Source organism: Macaca nemestrina, chromosome 1 (assembly GCF_043159975.1).
Source record: "Macaca nemestrina isolate mMacNem1 chromosome 1, mMacNem.hap1, whole genome shotgun sequence".
NCBI lineage: Eukaryota > Metazoa > Chordata > Mammalia > Primates > Cercopithecidae > Macaca > Macaca nemestrina.
The window spans coordinates 158,218,966-158,236,105 of NC_092125.1; the positions used below are offsets into that span (position 1 = coordinate 158,218,966).

The 17,140-nt window shown below is 39.5% G+C and overlaps 1 protein-coding gene across 11 annotated transcripts in view; it reads left to right on the forward strand.

Moving 5' to 3' along the window:
• Positions 1–17,140, forward strand: part of LOC105482661 (solute carrier family 44 member 5) — a 531,652-nt gene that overhangs the window by 339,033 nt on the left and 175,479 nt on the right. For 10 of the 11 annotated variants that reach the window (XM_071091064.1, XM_024793098.2, XM_071091035.1 and 7 more), the window contains one exon: positions 146–184. The exons of the other annotated variant lie outside the window; for it this stretch is intronic. Coding sequence is in view for 8 of the 10 variants with exons in the window: in XM_071091035.1 (XP_070947136.1) it covers positions 146–184 (39 nt within the window). In the remaining 2 variants the exon portion in view is untranslated. The remainder of the gene's footprint in view (positions 1–145; positions 185–17,140) is intronic. 11 annotated transcript variants of the gene reach the window in all.

The following is a 17,140-nucleotide window of genomic DNA, read 5'->3' on the forward strand; positions in this document are numbered from 1 at the left end:
ACCAGTCCAACTGCCTTATGTTATTCTGTGTATTAGTCTAAAAACTAAGATTTTTTTTAGGATAGGGAGAGATGTGTATAGAGCCTCAGAGTCATCAACCCCTACAAATATATATATATATTTTGCCTTTTGTGCTTTTTCCTAGAAAAACCAGCAGATACTGCCTCTGAGGAAGAGGACTTTGGTAAGTCACAGTCTGAGTATTAAGTGCTAAGAATCTTTCATGACAGTCTATCCATTGAGAAATATGTGATTCTTTTAAAATCTAGGAATAGCTAAATATTTGGTTGGTAAAGAATAATTGCTGACTGAAGCTTATTTTGGATTCTTCTTTCAACTGTCTGGTTTCTCCTTCCTGACAGGGTTCCCTCTTTTTGCAGCTGTAAATGAATTTCCCAGGAAACACACCATGCAGCTACTGATGCTTTATCACCCCAGCTCACCTGACACATCTTGTTTTCTTTCCCTCCTTTCAACTTAGTTTGTGACTTTGACATGTGAGTCTTGTTCACATCTCTCTTTCCAATGAAGACCTTCACTCTCCAGCTTTCATGACACTCTGAGTATATTATTCAGTCTTCTTTATCTGACAGCCAGCTCTCTCCTCAGTCAGCCCCATAGACTTGAGCCTTGCTACTCAAAGTGTGGTCTGTAGACCAGCAGCATGAGTAGGACCTGGGAGGTGGAAATTCAGCATCTCAAGTCCCATCCCAGACTTATTGAATCAGAATCTGCACCTTCAGAAGATTCTCAGGTGATTCATGTGCAAATAAAAACTTCAGCAGCACTGGCTTCAAGAATTTCTCTTCCTTTGTGCAATCTCATTGCCCCTGAGATACACAAATAAGTACTTTTATGCTTTGACTTCCAACATTACTTGGATTCCCAATCTTCAAAGAAAAGATTATTATATATGTGGTGAGAATGTTAGAAGTCCATTCTATTAGCAATTTTAAAATATGCAATACATTATTATTAACTGTGATCACCACAACAAGGTGATGGATATGTTAATTAGTTTAACTTCATCTTTCTATGATGTATACATAGAGCAAAACATCACATTGCACCCTGTAAATATACACAATTATTGTGTATATTTAATTAATTAATTTAAGTAATTTGTCAATTAAATAAATAAATGTATAAGAAAATATGATCATATATGTACTTTCCTGCCTCTGTTCTCAAAACCCATTTATTGACTCTCATGTACTTTAATTCTACCTACTTAGATGCTGCTGTTTGTTCTCACACTTAGATAGCATTTTACAGTTTCAAAATTCCTTCATATAGATTTTGTTACTTAATCATATATGATCATATAAGGTAGAAAGGTAGGTTATATAATCTTTTGTAGAGCCTATTTTGTAAATTTCCATTTGTAATTTTTTAATCTTAGGGTTGAAATAAAAAGGTAAAAAATGTATCAGCAGATGTTTTTTTCTTACCTTAAAACAAAGTAGAGGTCAAGTCTTTTTTGTGCCATCAGAAGTCTGAATTATTCTGCCTCAAAATGTATCATGATTCAAAATAATGTTTTTTTGCTCAGTATGATCTGAGTTATGTTTTTATTCATAGACCTTGTCTTCTCACTTAGAATAAAGTAATTAGGGCTAAAATAAACCCTCATCTTTCTGACAAGGTTGAGATAAATGAGCCAATGAGGAAAAAAACATTCCACTTCTGATATAAAGTAGCCTAAGGAGAGAAGTACCACTGAGTGCTGCTTTTGCTTGAATGGACAAAAGTAAAAGAAAAAGGAAAAGTTCAACACAGGATATTGTACTATGCCACTTCCATTCTCCCAGAGAAGGTACTAATGGGATAACTCTGCTGAGTCATGGCCCAGGAGGAACTGTTGGTTTTGCATCCACTAAAAGTGCACCTCAGCAGAGGGAAACACTCCCAGATCCTAAGATGTGGGGTGCACTCAGTAGTCAGGAGTGAGTGGATAAACAGGCCTTGCATTTCGATTGGGTGGATGATGCCATTTTTGTCTTTTCTTTTTGGTTCATTCATTCCACATTTATACTTCCTTTTAAGAGCCTGGTATTAAAGAAAGCTTAACTGTGCTAGCAACGTGGGTAAGCTTGGGAGAATTAGAGTATTATTGAGTTTAACCCACGGGACACATTTTTCAACAGCCTTCTGTTCCAAAGAAGCTGAAGCCTACCAAAGTCAGTGGCTTGTTCCCATGTGCTCCACTTCCTCTTCTGTTACAGGGAAGGGTTGTTCTCATCCTTTCCAAGGTTCATAGTACCTCTATCTGCACTGCCTCTTCAAAGACTTTGCTATTGCAATTATCCCCTCTTTCTCTTGCCTACATGTAAATATGCCTTAATATAGCTGCCTGAAATTTATTTTTAAAAAATGTTCACTTAACCCTTTCATCATGCTAAAACTCAAAAGAATTGTTTATAGGCACTGACTCCACTTTTCTCCTATTCTCTCATTAAATCACTCCAACTGGAATTGTATCTGCGTTACTTCATGAAACAGTTTTTTATCGTTTCCACAGACCTGTATCTTGCTCTTCCATTCCAGAATTCTTTTCCTCACCTTACTCTCTCTCAGCAGCATTCACCATGGTCAGCTACTGCACTTTTTAAAACACTTTCTTCTTCTGTTTCCATTATACCACACCTCCTGGGTTTCCTCCTGACTCTGTGATTTCTCCTTCTCTGCCCAGTCGCTCACACTTAAAGTCTGGGTGTTGGAGAGCCCCCAGAATGCATTTTCTCTGACTTTTCTAGGTAATTGTATCTGATCCCATAGTTTTAAAAACTATGAATGTGGTGTTAAGTCCTAGATTTACATCTATAGCCCTGACTGCTCTTTCTTGCCCTGGACTTATTTATTTGACTTTATACCCCACCAAATCTGCTCTCGTGTCTACCTTCCTTTCTTTAATAAGGGCATCACCACTCACCATCTCCACTAAATCGCTTCATTCAAACCACTGTTACTTCTCAGTTAGATACCTACCATAACCTCCTAACTCATTTTTATCTGCAGCTATTACCCTACTCTGGTCTATTTTCCACAAAATAATCAGATGAATCTGTTTATAATTACAGTTCCTATTTTCAAAATCAAGTTGTGAAGTGAGCAAATAAATAACCAACTGCTATTTAAAATGTTCAAAGCTCAATTCTAATGACTTAATATTACTTTTTTCATTTATCACATTTTATCTAATTTGTAGTACATAAATATCAAACCACAAAAGCAAATATATTAGCCTAACATACAGTATGCCATTTTGAATATTGGCTATTTTCATACCAATTTGATTCTGACATGTCAACATTTTTATTTACAAGCAAACATAAAAATGTATTACTTTAAAGCACACAAGATAAAGAAGAGACAGTTTTTAACCCTTTGTAATAACATAAAACATGATTACATTGTTGTATGTGTATTATATATATCTGTATGTATGAGCATATGTTTATGTATACAGAGAGTCTTTTTAAATGAGGTATTAGCCGGGCACGGTGGCTCAAGCCTGTAATCCCAGCACTTTGGGAGGCTGAGACGGGCGGATCACAAGGTCAGGAGATCGAGACCATCCTGGCTAACACGGTGAAACCCCGTCTCTACTAAAAAATACAAAAAACTAGCCGGGCGAGGTGGCGGGCGCCTGTGGTCCCAGCTACTCCGGAGGCTGAGGCAGGAGAATGGCGGAAACCCGGGAGGCGGAGCTTGCAGTGAGCTGAGATCCGGCCACTGCACTCCAGCCTGGGCGACAGAGCCAGACTCAGTCTCAAAAAAAAAAAAAAAAAAAAAAAAAAATGAGGTATTAATACTTGTTTCATAATAATCCTTCAAATAACACTTCCTTAGCCAAATCAAAGAAAGTTAAGATGGCTTTGCAGCTTTTTTAGGCAAAGATTTGCATGACATGTGAGACAATGAAAACAGTGTTTAGATATTTTTCGATCTTATTCTTTTATTTATTTATTTATTTATTTATTTATTTATTTTTTAATTTATTTATTATTATTGTACTTTAAGTTGTAGGGTACATGTGCATAACGTGCAGGTTTGTTACATATGTATACTTGTGCCATGTTGGTGTGCTGCACCCATCAACTCATCATTTACATCAGGTATAACTCCCAATGCAATCCCTCCCCCCTCCCCCCTCCCCATGATAGGCCCCTGTGTGTGATGTTCCCCTTCCTGAGTCCAAGTGATCTCATTGATCAGTTCCCACCTATGAGTGAGAACATGCGGTGTTGGGTTTTCTGTTCTTGTGATAGTTTGCTAAGAATGATGGTTTCCAGCTGCATCCATGTCCCTACAAAGGACGCAAACTCATCTTTTCTGATGGCTGCATAGTATTCCATGGTGTATATGTGCCACATTTTCTTAATCCAATCTGTCACTGAGGGACATTTGGGTTGATTCCAAGTCTTTGCTATTGTGAATAGTGCTGCATTAAACATACGTGTGCATGTGTCTTTATAGCAGCATAATTTATAATCCTTTGGGTATATACCCAGTAATGGGATGGCTGGGTCATATGGTACATCTAGTTCTAGATCCTTGAGGAATCGCCATACTGTTTTCCATAATGGTTGAACTAGTTTACAATCCCACCAACAGTGTAAAAGTGTTCCTATTTCTCCACATCCTCTCCAGCACCTGTTGTTTCCTGACTTTTTAATGATCGCCATTCTAACTGGTGTGAGATGGTATCTCATTGTGGTTTTGATTTGCATTTCTCTGATGGCCAGTGATGATGAGCATTTTTTCATGTGTCTGTTGGCTGTATGAATGTCTTCTTTTGAGAAATGTCTGTTCATATCCTTTGCCCACTTTTTGATGGGGTTGTTTGTTTTTTTCTTGTAAATTTGTTTGAGTTCTTTGTAGGTTCTGGATATTAGCCCTTTGTCAGATGAGTAGATTGCAAAAATGTTCTCCCATTCTGTAGGTTGCCTGTTCACTCTGATGGTAGTTTCTTTTGCTGTGCAGAAGCTCTTTAATTTAATGAGATCCCATTTGTCAATTTTGGCTTTTGCTGCCGTTGCTTTTGGTGTTTTAGACATGAAGTCTTTGCCCATGCCTATGTCCTGAATGGTACTACCTAGGTTTTCCTCTAGGATTTTTATGGTATTAGGTCTAACATTTAAGTCTCTAATCCATCTTGAATTAATTTTCGTATAAGGAGTAAGGAAAGGATCCAGTTTCAGCTTTCTACTTATGGCTAGCCAATTTTCCCAGCACCATTTATTAAATAGGGAATCCTTTCCCCATTTCTTGTTTCTCTCAGGTTTGTCAAAGATCAGATGGCTGTAGATGTGTGGTATTATTTCTGAGGACTCTGTTCTGTTCCATTGGTCTATATCTCTGTTTTGGTACCAGTATCATGCTGTTTTGGTTACTGTAGCCTTGTAGTATAGTTTGAAGTCAGGTAGCGTGATGCCTCCAGCTTTGTTCTTTTGACTTAGGATTGTCTTGGAGATGCGGGCTCTTTTTTGGTTCCATATGAACTTTAAAGCAGTTTTTTCCAATTCTATGAAGAAACTCATTGGTAGCTTGATGGGGATGGCATTGAATCTATAAATTACGTTGGGCAGTATGGCCATTTTCATGATATTGATTCTTCCTATCCATGAGCATGGTATGTTCTTCCATTTGTTTGTGTCCTCTTTTATTTCACTGAGCAGTGGTTTGTAGTTCTCCTTGAAGAGGTCCTTTACATCCCTTGTAAGTTGGATTCCTAGGTATTTTATTCTCTTTGAAGCAATTGTGAATGGAAGTTCATTCCTGATTTGGCTCTCTGTTTGTCTGTTACTGGTGTTTAAGAATGCTTGTGATTTTTGCACATTGATTTTGTATCCTGAGACTTTGCTGAAGTTGCTTATCAGCTTAAGGAGATTTTGGGCTGAGACAATGGGGTTTTTAAAATATACAATCATGTCATCTGCAAACAGGGACAATTTGACTTCTTCTTTTCCTAACTGAATACCCTTGATTTCTTTCTCTTGCCTGATTGCCCTAGCCAGAACTTCCAACACTATGTTGAATAGGAGTGGTGAGAGAGGGCATCCCTGTCTTGTGCCAGTTTTCAAAGGGAATTTTTCCAGTTTTTGCCCATTCAGTATGATATTGGCTGTGGGTTTGTCATAAATAGCTCTTATTATTTTGAGGTACGTTCCATCAATACCGAATTTATTGAGCGTTTTTAGCATGAAGGACTGTTGAATTTTGTCAAAAGCCTTTTCTGCATCTATTGAGATAATCATGTGGTTCTTGTCTTTGGTTCTGTTTATATGCTGGATTATGTTTATTGATTTGCGAATGTTGAACCAGCCTTGCATCCCAGGGATGAAGCCCACTTGATCATGGTGGATAAGCTTTTTGATGTGTTGCTGAATCCGGTTTGCCAGTATTTTATTGAGGATTTTTGCATCGATGTTCATCAGGGATATTGGTCTAAAATTCTCTTTTTTTGTTGTGTCTCTGCCAGGCTTTGGTATCAGGATGATGTTGGCCTCATAAAATGAGTTAGGGAGGATTCCCTCTTTTTCTATTGATTGGAATAGTTTCAGAAGGAATGGTACCAACTCCTCCTTGTACCTCTGGTAGAATTCAGCTGTGAATCCATCTGGTCCTGGACTTTTTTTGGTTGGTAGGCTATTAATTATTGCCTCAATTTCAGACCCTGCTATTGGTCTATTCAGGGATTCAACTTCTTCCTGGTTTAGTCTTGGGAGAGTGTAAGTGTCCAGGAAATTATCCATTTCTTCTAGATTTTCCAGTTTATTTGCGTAGAGGTGTTTATAGTATTCTCTGATGGTAGTTTGTATTTCTGTGGGGTCGGTGGTGATATCCCCTTTATCATTTTTAATTGCGTCGATTTGATTCTTCTCTCTTTTCTTCTTTATTAGTCTTGCTAGTGGTCTGTCAATTTTGTTGATCTTTTCAAAAAACCAACTCCTGGATTCATTGATTTTTTGGAGAGTTTTTTGTGTCTCTATCTCCTTCAGTTCTGCTCTGATCTTAGTTATTTCTAGCCTTCTGCTAGCTTTCGAATGTGTTTGCTCTTGCTTCTCCAGTTCTTTTAATTGTGATGTTAGAGTGTCAATTTTAGATCTTTCCTGTTTTCTCTTGTGGGCATTTAGTGCTATAAATTTCCCTCTACACACTGCTTTAAATGTGTCCCAGAGATTCTGGTATGTTGTATCTTTGTTCTCATGGGTTTCAAAGAACATCTTTATTTCTGCCTTCATTTCGTTATGTACCCAGTAGTCATTCAGGAGAAGGTTATTCAGTTTCCATGTAGTTGAGCGGTTTGGATTGAGTTTCTTAGTCTTGAGTTCTAGTTTGATTGCACTGTGGTCTGAGAGACAGTTTGTTATAATTTCTGTTCTTGTACATTTGCTGAGGAGTGCTTTACTTCCAATTACGTGGTCGATTTTGGAGTAAGTACGATGTGGTGCTGAGAAGAATGTATATTCTGTTGATTTGGGGTGGAGAGTTCTATAGATGTCTATTAGGTCTGCTTGCTGCAGAGATGAGTTCAATTCCTGGATATCCTTGTTAACTTTCTGTCTCGTTGATCTGTCTAATGTTGACAGTGGAGTGTTGAAGTCTCCCATTATTATTGTATGGGAGTCTAAGTCTCTTTTTAAGTCTCTAAGGACTTGCTTTATGAATCTGGGTGCTCCTGTATTGGGTGCATATATATTTAGGATAGTTAGCTCTTCCTGTTGAATTGATCCCTTTACCATTATGTAATGGCCTTCTTTGTCTCTTTTGATCTTTGATGGTTTAAAGTCTGTTTTATCAGAGACTAGTATTGCAACCCCCGCTTTTTTTTGTTCTCCATTTGCTTGGTAAATCTTCCTCCATCCCTTTATTTTGAGCCTATGTATGTCTCTGCGTGTGAGATGGGTCTCCTGAATACAGCAGACTAATGGGTCTTGACTCTTTATCCAGTTTGCCAGTCTGTGTCTTTTAATTGGAGCATTTAGTCCATTTACATTTAAGGTTAAGATGGTTATGTGTGAACTTGATCCTGCCATTATGATATTAACTGGTTATTTTGCTCGTTAGTTGATGCAGTTTCTTCCTAGCCTTGACGGTCTTTACATTTTGGCATGTTTTTGCAATGGCTGGTACTGGTTGTTCCTTTTCATGTTGAGTGCTTCCTTCAGGGTCTCTTGTAAGGCAGGCCTAGTGGTGACAAAATCTCTAAGCATTTGCTTATCTGTAAAGGATTTTATTTCTCCTTCACTTATGAAACTTAGTTTGGCTGGATATGAAATTCTGGGTTGAAAATTCTTTTCTTTAAGAATGTTGAATATTGGCCCCCACTCTCTTCTGGCTTGTAGAGTTTCTGCCGAGAGATCTGCTGTTAGTCTGATGGGCTTCCCTTTGTGGGTAACCCGACCTTTCTCTCTGGCTGCCCTTAAGATTTTTTCCTTCATTTCAACTTTGGTGAATCTGGCAATTATGTGTCTTGGAGTTGCTCTTCTCGAGGAGTATCTTTGTGGCGTTCTCTGTATTTCCTGGATTTGAATGTTGGCCTGCCCTACTAGGTTGGGGAAGTTCTCCTGGATGATATCCTGAAGAGTGTTTTCCAACTTGGTTCCATTTTCCCCCTCACTTTCAGGCACCCCAATCAGACGTAGATTTGGTCTTTTTACATAATCCCATACTTCTTGCAGGCTTTGTTCATTTCTTTTTCTTCTTTTTTCTGTTGGTTTCTCTTCTCGCTTCATTTCATTCATTTGATCCTCAATCGCAGATACTCTTTCTTCCAGTTGATCGAGTCGGTTACTGAAGCTTGTGCATTTGTCACGTATTTCTCGTGTCATGGTTTTCATCTCTTTCATTTCGTTTAGGACCTTCTCTGCATTAATTACTCTAGCCATCAATTCTTCCACTTTTTTTTTAAGATTTTTAGTTTCTTTGCGCTGGGTACGTAATTCCTCCTTTAGCTCTGAGAAATTTGATGGACTGAAGCCTTCTTCTCTCATCTCGTCAAAGTCATTCTCCGTCCAGCTTTGATCCGTTGCTGGCGATGAGCTGCGCTCCTTTGCCGGGGGAGATGCGCTCTTATTTTTTGAATTTCCAGCTTTTCTGCCCTGCTTTTTCCCCATCTTTGTGGTTTTATCTGCCTCTGGTCTTTGATGATGGTGATGTACTGATGGGGTTTTGGTGTAGGTGTCCTTCCTGTTTGATAGTTTTCCTTCTAACAGTCAGGACCGTCAGCTGTAGGTCTGTTGGAGATTGCTTGAGGTCCACTCCAGACCCTGTTTGCCTGGGTATCAGCAGCAGAGGCAGCAGAAGACAGAATATTTCTGAACAGCGAGTGTACCTGTCTGATTCTTGCTTTGGAAGCTTCCTCTCAGGGGTGTACTCCACCCTGTGAGGTGTGGGGTGTCAGACTGCCCCTAGTGGGGGATGTCTCCCAGTTAGGCTACTCAGGGGTCAGGGACCCACTTGAGCAGGGAGTCTGTCCCTTCTCAGATCTCAACCTCCGTGTTGGGAGATCCACTGCTCTCTTCAAAGCTGTCAGACAGAGTCGTTTGCGTCTGCAGAGGTTTCGGCTGTGTTTGTTATTGCCCTGTCCCCAGAGGTGGAGTCTACAGAGACAGGCAGGTTTCCTTGAGCTGCTGTGAACTCCACCCAGTTCGAGCTTCCCAGCAGCTTTGTTTACCTACTTAAGCCTCAGCAATGGCGGGCGCCCCTCCCCCAGCCTCGCTGCTGCCTTGCCGGTAGATCACAGACTGCTGTGCTAGCAATGAGGGAGGCTCCGTGGGTGTTCGCCCCTCCCAGCCAGGTGTGGGATATGATCTCCTGGTGTGCCTGTTTGCTTAAAGCGCAGTATTGGGGTGGGAGTTACCCGATTTTCCAGGTGTTGTGTGTCTCAGTTCCCCTGGCTAGGAAAAGGGATTCCCTTCCCCCTTGCGCTTCCCAGGTGAGGCAATGCCTCGCCCTGCTTCAGCTCTGGCTGGTCGGGCTGCAGCAGCTGACCAGCACTGATCGTCCGGCACTCCCCAGTGAGATGAACCCAGTACCTCAGTTGAAAATGCAGAAATCACCGGTCTTCTGTGTCACTCGCGCTGGGAGTTGGAGACTGGAGCTGTTCCTATTCGGCCATCTTGCTCCGTCCTCTCTCCGATCTTATTCTTTTAAATTTCAAATTTTATTTTAGATTCAGAGGGTACATGTGAAGGCTTGTTACAAGAGTATATTGCGTGATGCGAGGGTTTGGGATAGAACCATTGAGGTAGAACATGTCACCCAAATAGTGAGCAGAGTACCCAAGAGGTTGATTTTCAACCCTTGTCCCCATCCTCATCCCCCCTTATAGTCCCCAGTGTCTATTGTTCCCATCTTTATGTCTGTATGTACCCAATGTTTAACTCCCACTTATAAAAATATGCAGTGTTTTGCTTTCTGTTTCTGTATCAATTAACATAGGATGATGGCCTCCACCTACATCCATGTTGCTTCAAAGGACATGATTTCTCCCTTTTTGTGGCTGCATAGTATTCCCTGGTGTATATGTGTCACAGTTTCTTTATCCAGTCCACTGTTGATGGGCACCTAGGTTGATTCCATATCTTTGTATTGTGAATCCTGATGGAATAAACATACAAGTGCAGGTGTCTTTTCAGTAGAACAATTTCTTTTCCTTTGGATATATACCAAGCAATGGGATTGCTAGGTTGAGTGGTAGTTCTGTTTTTGCTTCTTTGAGAAATCTCCAAACTGCTTTCCACAGTGACTGAACTCATTTACATTCCTACCAATAGCATAAAGAGTTCCTTTTTCTCTGTGTACTCACCAACATCTGTTATTTTTTGACTTTTTAATAATTACCACTCTCACTGGTGTGAGATGGTATTGCTTTGGGATTTTGATTTGCATTTCTCTGATGATGCACGATGTGAAGCATTTTTTTTTTCATTTGTTTCTTGGCCACTTGTATATCTTCTTTTTGAAGTATCTTGCCCACCTTTTATGGAGTTATGTGTTTTTTACTTGTTTGGTTAGGTTCCTTATATATTCTGGATATTAGACCTTTGTTGGGTGCATTGTTTGCTACTAATATTTTATCCCATTCTGTCAGTTGTCTGTTTACCCTGTTGATAGTGTCTCTTGCTGGGCAGAAGCTCTTTAGTTTAATTAGCTCCCACTTGTCAATTTTTTTTTTGATACAGAGTCCCATTCTGTCACTCAGGTTGAAGTGCAGTGGCGTGATCATGGCTCACTGCAGCTTAGACCTTCCTAGGCCCAGGTAATCCTTCCATCTCGGCCTTCTGAGTAGTTGGGAATATGCACCATGATGCCTGGCTAATTTCTATGTTTTTTAGAGATGGGGGTCTCACTATGTTGCCCAGGCTGGTCTCAAACTTCCAGACTCAAGCAATCTACCCATCTTGGCCACCCAAAGTGCTGGGATTACAACCGTGAGCCACTGTACCTGGCTTAATTTTTGTTGTTGTTGTTACAATTGCTTTTGTGGACTTAGTTCTAAGTTCTTTGCCAAGACCAATGTCTATAAGGTTATTTCCTAGGTGGTGTTCTAGTATTTTTATAGTTTGAGTTCTTACATTTAAGTATTTAATCCATTTCGAGTTAAGTTTTGTATATGGTGATAGGTAGGAGGTCTAGTTTCTTTCTGTTGCATATGGATAGCCAGCTGCCCCAGCACCATTTATTAAACAGGAAGTCCTTTCCTTATTGCTTATTATTGTTGGCTTTGCTGAAAGTCAGTTGGTTGTAGGAGTGCAGCTTTATTTCTGAGTTCTCTATTCTCTTCCATTGGTATATGTCTGTTTTTATACCAGTACCATGCTGTTTTGATTACTGTAGCTTTACAGTATAGTTTGAAATTGGGTAATGTGGTATGTCTGAAGTTGGGTAATGTGATGCCAACTTTGTTCTTTTTGCTTAGGATGCTATGGCTATTTGGGCTCTTTTTTGGTTTTATATTAATTTAGATTAGTTTTTTCTAATTCTGTAAAAAATGGTGTTGGTGGTTTGATAGGCATAATGTTGAATCTGTATATTGCTTTGGGCAGTATGGCCATTTAAATTTTTATTTAAACAATATTGATTCTTCCAATCTATGTGCAAGGAAATTTTTTTCATTTGATTGTGACATCTATGATTTCTTTCATCAGTGTGTGGTAGTTCTCCTTGTAGTTCTCTATTTTACACAATTGGTTAAATGTATTCCTAGGTATTTTATTTTATTTATGTCTATTGTAAATGGGATTATATCCTTGATTTGGCTATCAGCTTGAATGTTACTAGTGTACAGAAATGCTACTAGATTTTGTACATTGATTTGTATCCTAAAACTTTACCAAAGTCATTTATTATGTTTAGGAATCTTTCAACAGATTATTTAGAATTTTCTATGTATTGAGTTCTATCTTAAGTGGAGAGAGATAATTTTACATATTCTTTTCCTATTTAGATCCGTTTTGTTTTTTTCTCTCACCTGATTGCTCTAGCTAGGACTTCCAGTACTATGCTGAATAGGAGTGGTGAGAGTGAGGATCCTTGTCTTGTTCGAGTTCCGCAAGGGAAATGCTTCCAGTTTTTGCTCTTTTAGTATGATGCTGGCTACAGGTTTTTCATAAATTGCTCATTATTTTGAGGAGTGTTCCTTTAATGACTGCTTTTGTTAGGCATTTGAAGATTTTTTAAAACCTGAGAGTTTTTATTATGAAGGGATGTTGGATTTTACCAGAAGCTTTTTTTTTTTTTTTTTTTTTTTTGCATCTATTGAGATGATCATATGGTCTTTGTTTTTAATTCTGTTGATGTGGTGAGTCACATTTATTGATTCATGTGTGTTGAACCAACCCCAACCTTGCATCCCAGGAATAAATCCTAATTGATAGGATGAATTAACTTATCGATGTGCTGCTGGATTCCATTTGCTCTTTGTTGTTGTTGTTAAGGATTTTGGGGTCTAAGTTCATCAAGGATATTGGCCTGGAGTTTTCTTTGCTTTTTGTGTCTTTGCAAGATTTTGGTATCAGAATGATGCTGGTTTTGTAGAATGAGTTAGGCAGGAGTCTCCTCTCCTTGATTTTTTTGGAATAATTTCAGTAAGATTGGTACCAGCTCTTCCTTATACATCTGGTAAAATTTGGCTGTGAATTTGTCTGCTACAGGGCTTTTTTTGGTTGGTACATTTTTTGTTACTGGCTCTATTTCAGAATTCATTATTGGCCTGTTCAGGGTTTCAATTTCTTCCTGATGAAATCTTGGGAGACTGTGAATTTACTCATTTCCTCTAGATTTTGTAGTTTGTATAGATAGATGTATTCATAGTTTTCTCTGAGGATCTTTTGTATTTCTGTGGGATTGGTTGTAATGTCACCACTGTTGCTGGTGTTGTGTTCATTTGGATTGTCTCACTTTTTTTCTTTGTTAATCCAGCTAGCAGTCTATTGGCATTATTTGTTTCTCCTTTCAAATAACCAATTTTTTGTTTTGTTGATCCTTTTTTGTGAATTTTGGCATCTCAATGTCAATTAGTTCTCTTCTAATTTTAGTAATTTATTTTCTTCTGCCAGCTTTGGGATTACTTTGTTCTTGTTTTTCTAGTTCCTCTAAGTGTGATATTAGATTGTTAATCTGAGATTTTTCTAACTTCTCGATACAGGTATTTAGTGCCATACACTTTCCTCAACACTGCTTTTGCTGCATCCCAGAGATTTTGCTATGTTGTGTCTCTCTTTTCATTTATTTCAAAGAAATTTTTATTTCATTAATTTTTTTGGTTACCCAAAAGTCATTCAGAAGCAAGTTGCTTAGTTTTCGTATAGTTGTGTGGTTTTGAGGAATCCTCTTGGTACTGATACCTATTTTTATTCCACTGTGGTCAGAGAATAGGTCTGGTATGATTTTAGTTTTTTTAAATTTATTGAGACTGGCTTTATGGCCAAGAACGTGGTTGATCTTAGACTATATTCCATGTGCACATGAGAAGAATGCATGTTCTGTGGTTGTTGGGTAGTACCTTGTAGATGTCTTTTAGGTCCAGTTGGTCAAGAATTGAATTTTAGTCTAGAATTTCTTTGTTAGTCTTCTGCCTCAATGATCTAACACTTTTAGTAGAGTATTGAGGTTCCCTATTATTATTGGCTGTTTAATTCTTTCCATAGGTCTAGAAGTACCTGTTTTATGAATCTGAGTGCTCCAATGCTGAGTGCATATGTATTTAGGACAAATATGTCTTCTTTGTTGAAATGAACTCTTTATCATTGTGTAATCCTCTTTTTTGTCTTTTTTTCTGTTGTGAGTTTAAATCCTGTTTTATCTCATACAATAATAGCCACTCCTGCTCTTTTTCATTTCCCATTTATTTGATAGATCTTTTTCTATCCCAAAAGTCATTCAGGAACAAGGAGCCTATAGGTGTTGTTACCCATGATATGTGTCTCTTGAAGACAGAGGAAGGTTGGGTCTTTTTTTGTAAATCCAATTTGCCACTCTATGCCTTTTAGTGGGGTGTTTAGGTCATTTACGTTCAAGGTTAATATTGATATGTGAGGTTTTGATCCTGTTGTGATGTTGTTAGTTTGATGCTTTGTAGTCTCAATTGTATAGTTGTTTTTTATAGGGTCTGTGGACCATGTACTTATGTGTTTTTGTAGTAGCAAGTATTATTCTTTTATTTCCACATTTAGAACCCCTTTAAGTGTCTCTTGTAAACTGGTCTAGTGTTAATGAATTTTCTCAGCGATTTCTTGTTTGGAAAAAATTGCCTTTCTCCTGTTATGAAAATTAGTTTGGTGAGATACAAAATACTTGGTTGGAATTTCTTTTATTCAAGAATGCTAAAAATAGGCCTCCAGGTCTATTCTGGCTTGTAACATTTCTGCTGAGAAGTCCGCTGTTCACCTGATGGGGTTCCCTTTGTAAGTGATATGACCCTTTTCTTTTTTTTTTTTTCTTTTTTTTCTCTTTTTTCTTTCTTTTTTTTTTATTATTATTATACTTTAAGTTCTAGGGTACATGTGCATAACGTGCAGGTTTGTTACGTATGTATACTTGTGCCATGTTGCTGTGCTGCACCCATCAACTCGTTATACCTGATGTAAATGACGAGTTGATGAGTGCTGACAAGTTGATATGACCCTTTTCTACAGTTGCCTGTAAGATTTCTTTTCATGTTGACTTTGAAAATTCTGTTGATATGTGTCTTGAGGAAGGTCACCTTGTATAATGTCTCACAGAGGTTCTCTGATTTCGTGAATTTACATGTCAACTTCTTTAGCAAAATTGGGAAAATTGTTGTGGATTGTATCCTCAAATATGTTTTCCAAGTTGCTTACTCTCTCTTCTTCTCTCTCAGAAATGCCAGTGAGTCACATGTATAGTCTCTAGAGGCTTTGTCCATTTTAAAATTATCCCTTCATATTTGTTTTTGTCTGATTGAGTTGATTTGGAGGACTGATCTTCAAGCTCTGAAATTCTTTCCTTAGCTTGGTCTAATCTGTTATTAAGACTTTTAGCTGTATTTTGAAATTTCTATAGTGAAATTTTCAATTCCAGAAGTTGAGTTTGGTTCTTTCTTAAAATGGCTCTGTTGTTTTTCAAGACTTGGATCATTTTTTGAGTTTTCTTGGATCGGGTTTTAATTTTCTCTTGAATCTCATTGAGCTTTCTTGGCCATCCATATTCTGAATTCTATGTCAGTTGTTTCAGACATTCCAATCTGGTTAGGATCCATTGCTGGAGAGACAGTGCAATCCTTTAGAGGTAAGGAAACACTCTGACTTTTTGAATTGCTAGAGTTCTTGCACTGATTCCTTCTCATATGAGGGGGCCAGTATTTCTTTTTGAAATTGCTGTCATTTGGATGGGACTTTTTGTTTTTATAATAATTTTTGTGTTTGACTGTGGTGTATGTTGTGTATAGTTGATTGGCTTCATTTCTTTGTGCTTTTCGAGGGCCAAGGCTCTGTAGAGCTCCTTAGTTGTGGATCCTTTCCTGCTGGGTTTCCATGTATTGAGTGCTGCAGGGATGTATTTTTGCTTGCTGGTGTGATTCAGGTTGAAATCCAGTAGATAGTGCTTAAGAGTCAGGGCTGGCTGGCGGGTAGGCTCTTAGCCACATGACTCTTGTGTGTTTCAGTGCATGTGCAGCAGTGCTCTGGGGAGGGGAGAAGGGGGCAAAAGATGACTTCCTCACCAAGTTTGTCCACAGGCCTTAGTGGAGTCCCCTGCAATTACTAGCACCACGCCTGCATTTCCTTAGCACCAAGTGGGGCTTTGGTGGGCTACCTTCTCCACACCTTCTTAGGTGTGGTCTGTGCCAAGTGTTAGGTCACCAGGAGACCCACAGTTCCCTGGAGACCTACTGGTCCTCTAAGCCTGACAGAGTCCAAGGAGATTGTGGGGTATGTCTGCAGGTAGTCTGGTGATTCAGTGGGTCACGAGTGGAGGATCCTGAGGCAGAGTGGTGGTAACACAGGTGTTCAGCTTGTGTGTTGACGATGGCCAGGGATTTTAGCCCAGAGGATGATTGTGGGGACTGCCCGGCTTGCACTCCTTCTACTGGGTCTCCCTCTGATGCCTGCCTAAGAACAGGCCCAACCAGCTAGATTTGTCCCAAGCCTTCTGCACTCAGGTCACTTGGTCGTTCCAAAATGTTCTAGGCTGTAGGGCTCCTTGGGGCAGAAGCTGCACCTAACAGGCTACACCCTTTCTGGACTGGTCTGGTGGAGGCAGGGATGACCAGCTCCCATGCCACCACATGAGCACATGCCACACTCCCTCGGTGTTCTGAGAGTGGGGGCTCCTCCCCCACTTGAGTTCAGGCCACAGATCTCAACTTGATGCCCCTGGGTAGTGTGCTTGAATCCTGGGGGTAGGGACTGGGCCAGTAGTTTTGTCCTCTGACCCCTCAGGGTTGAGTGCCGGCTGTGCTGGGGGAGATGAACTGCTCCCAGGCAGCTGGCAAAACACTCAGGTGGGGCAGTGGAGGCTGTGCTGTGGGCAACCTCCTGCAGGAGTAGCCAGGCAGGTTGTCTTAGGAGGGACTGGTGGACAAGGCAGCTTGTGGATCAGATGTGCCCCGCTCCTGCAGGAAAGGCAGCCTTGCTGTCTCCTGGCCTGACAGGCAGCAGGAGCTAGTCAC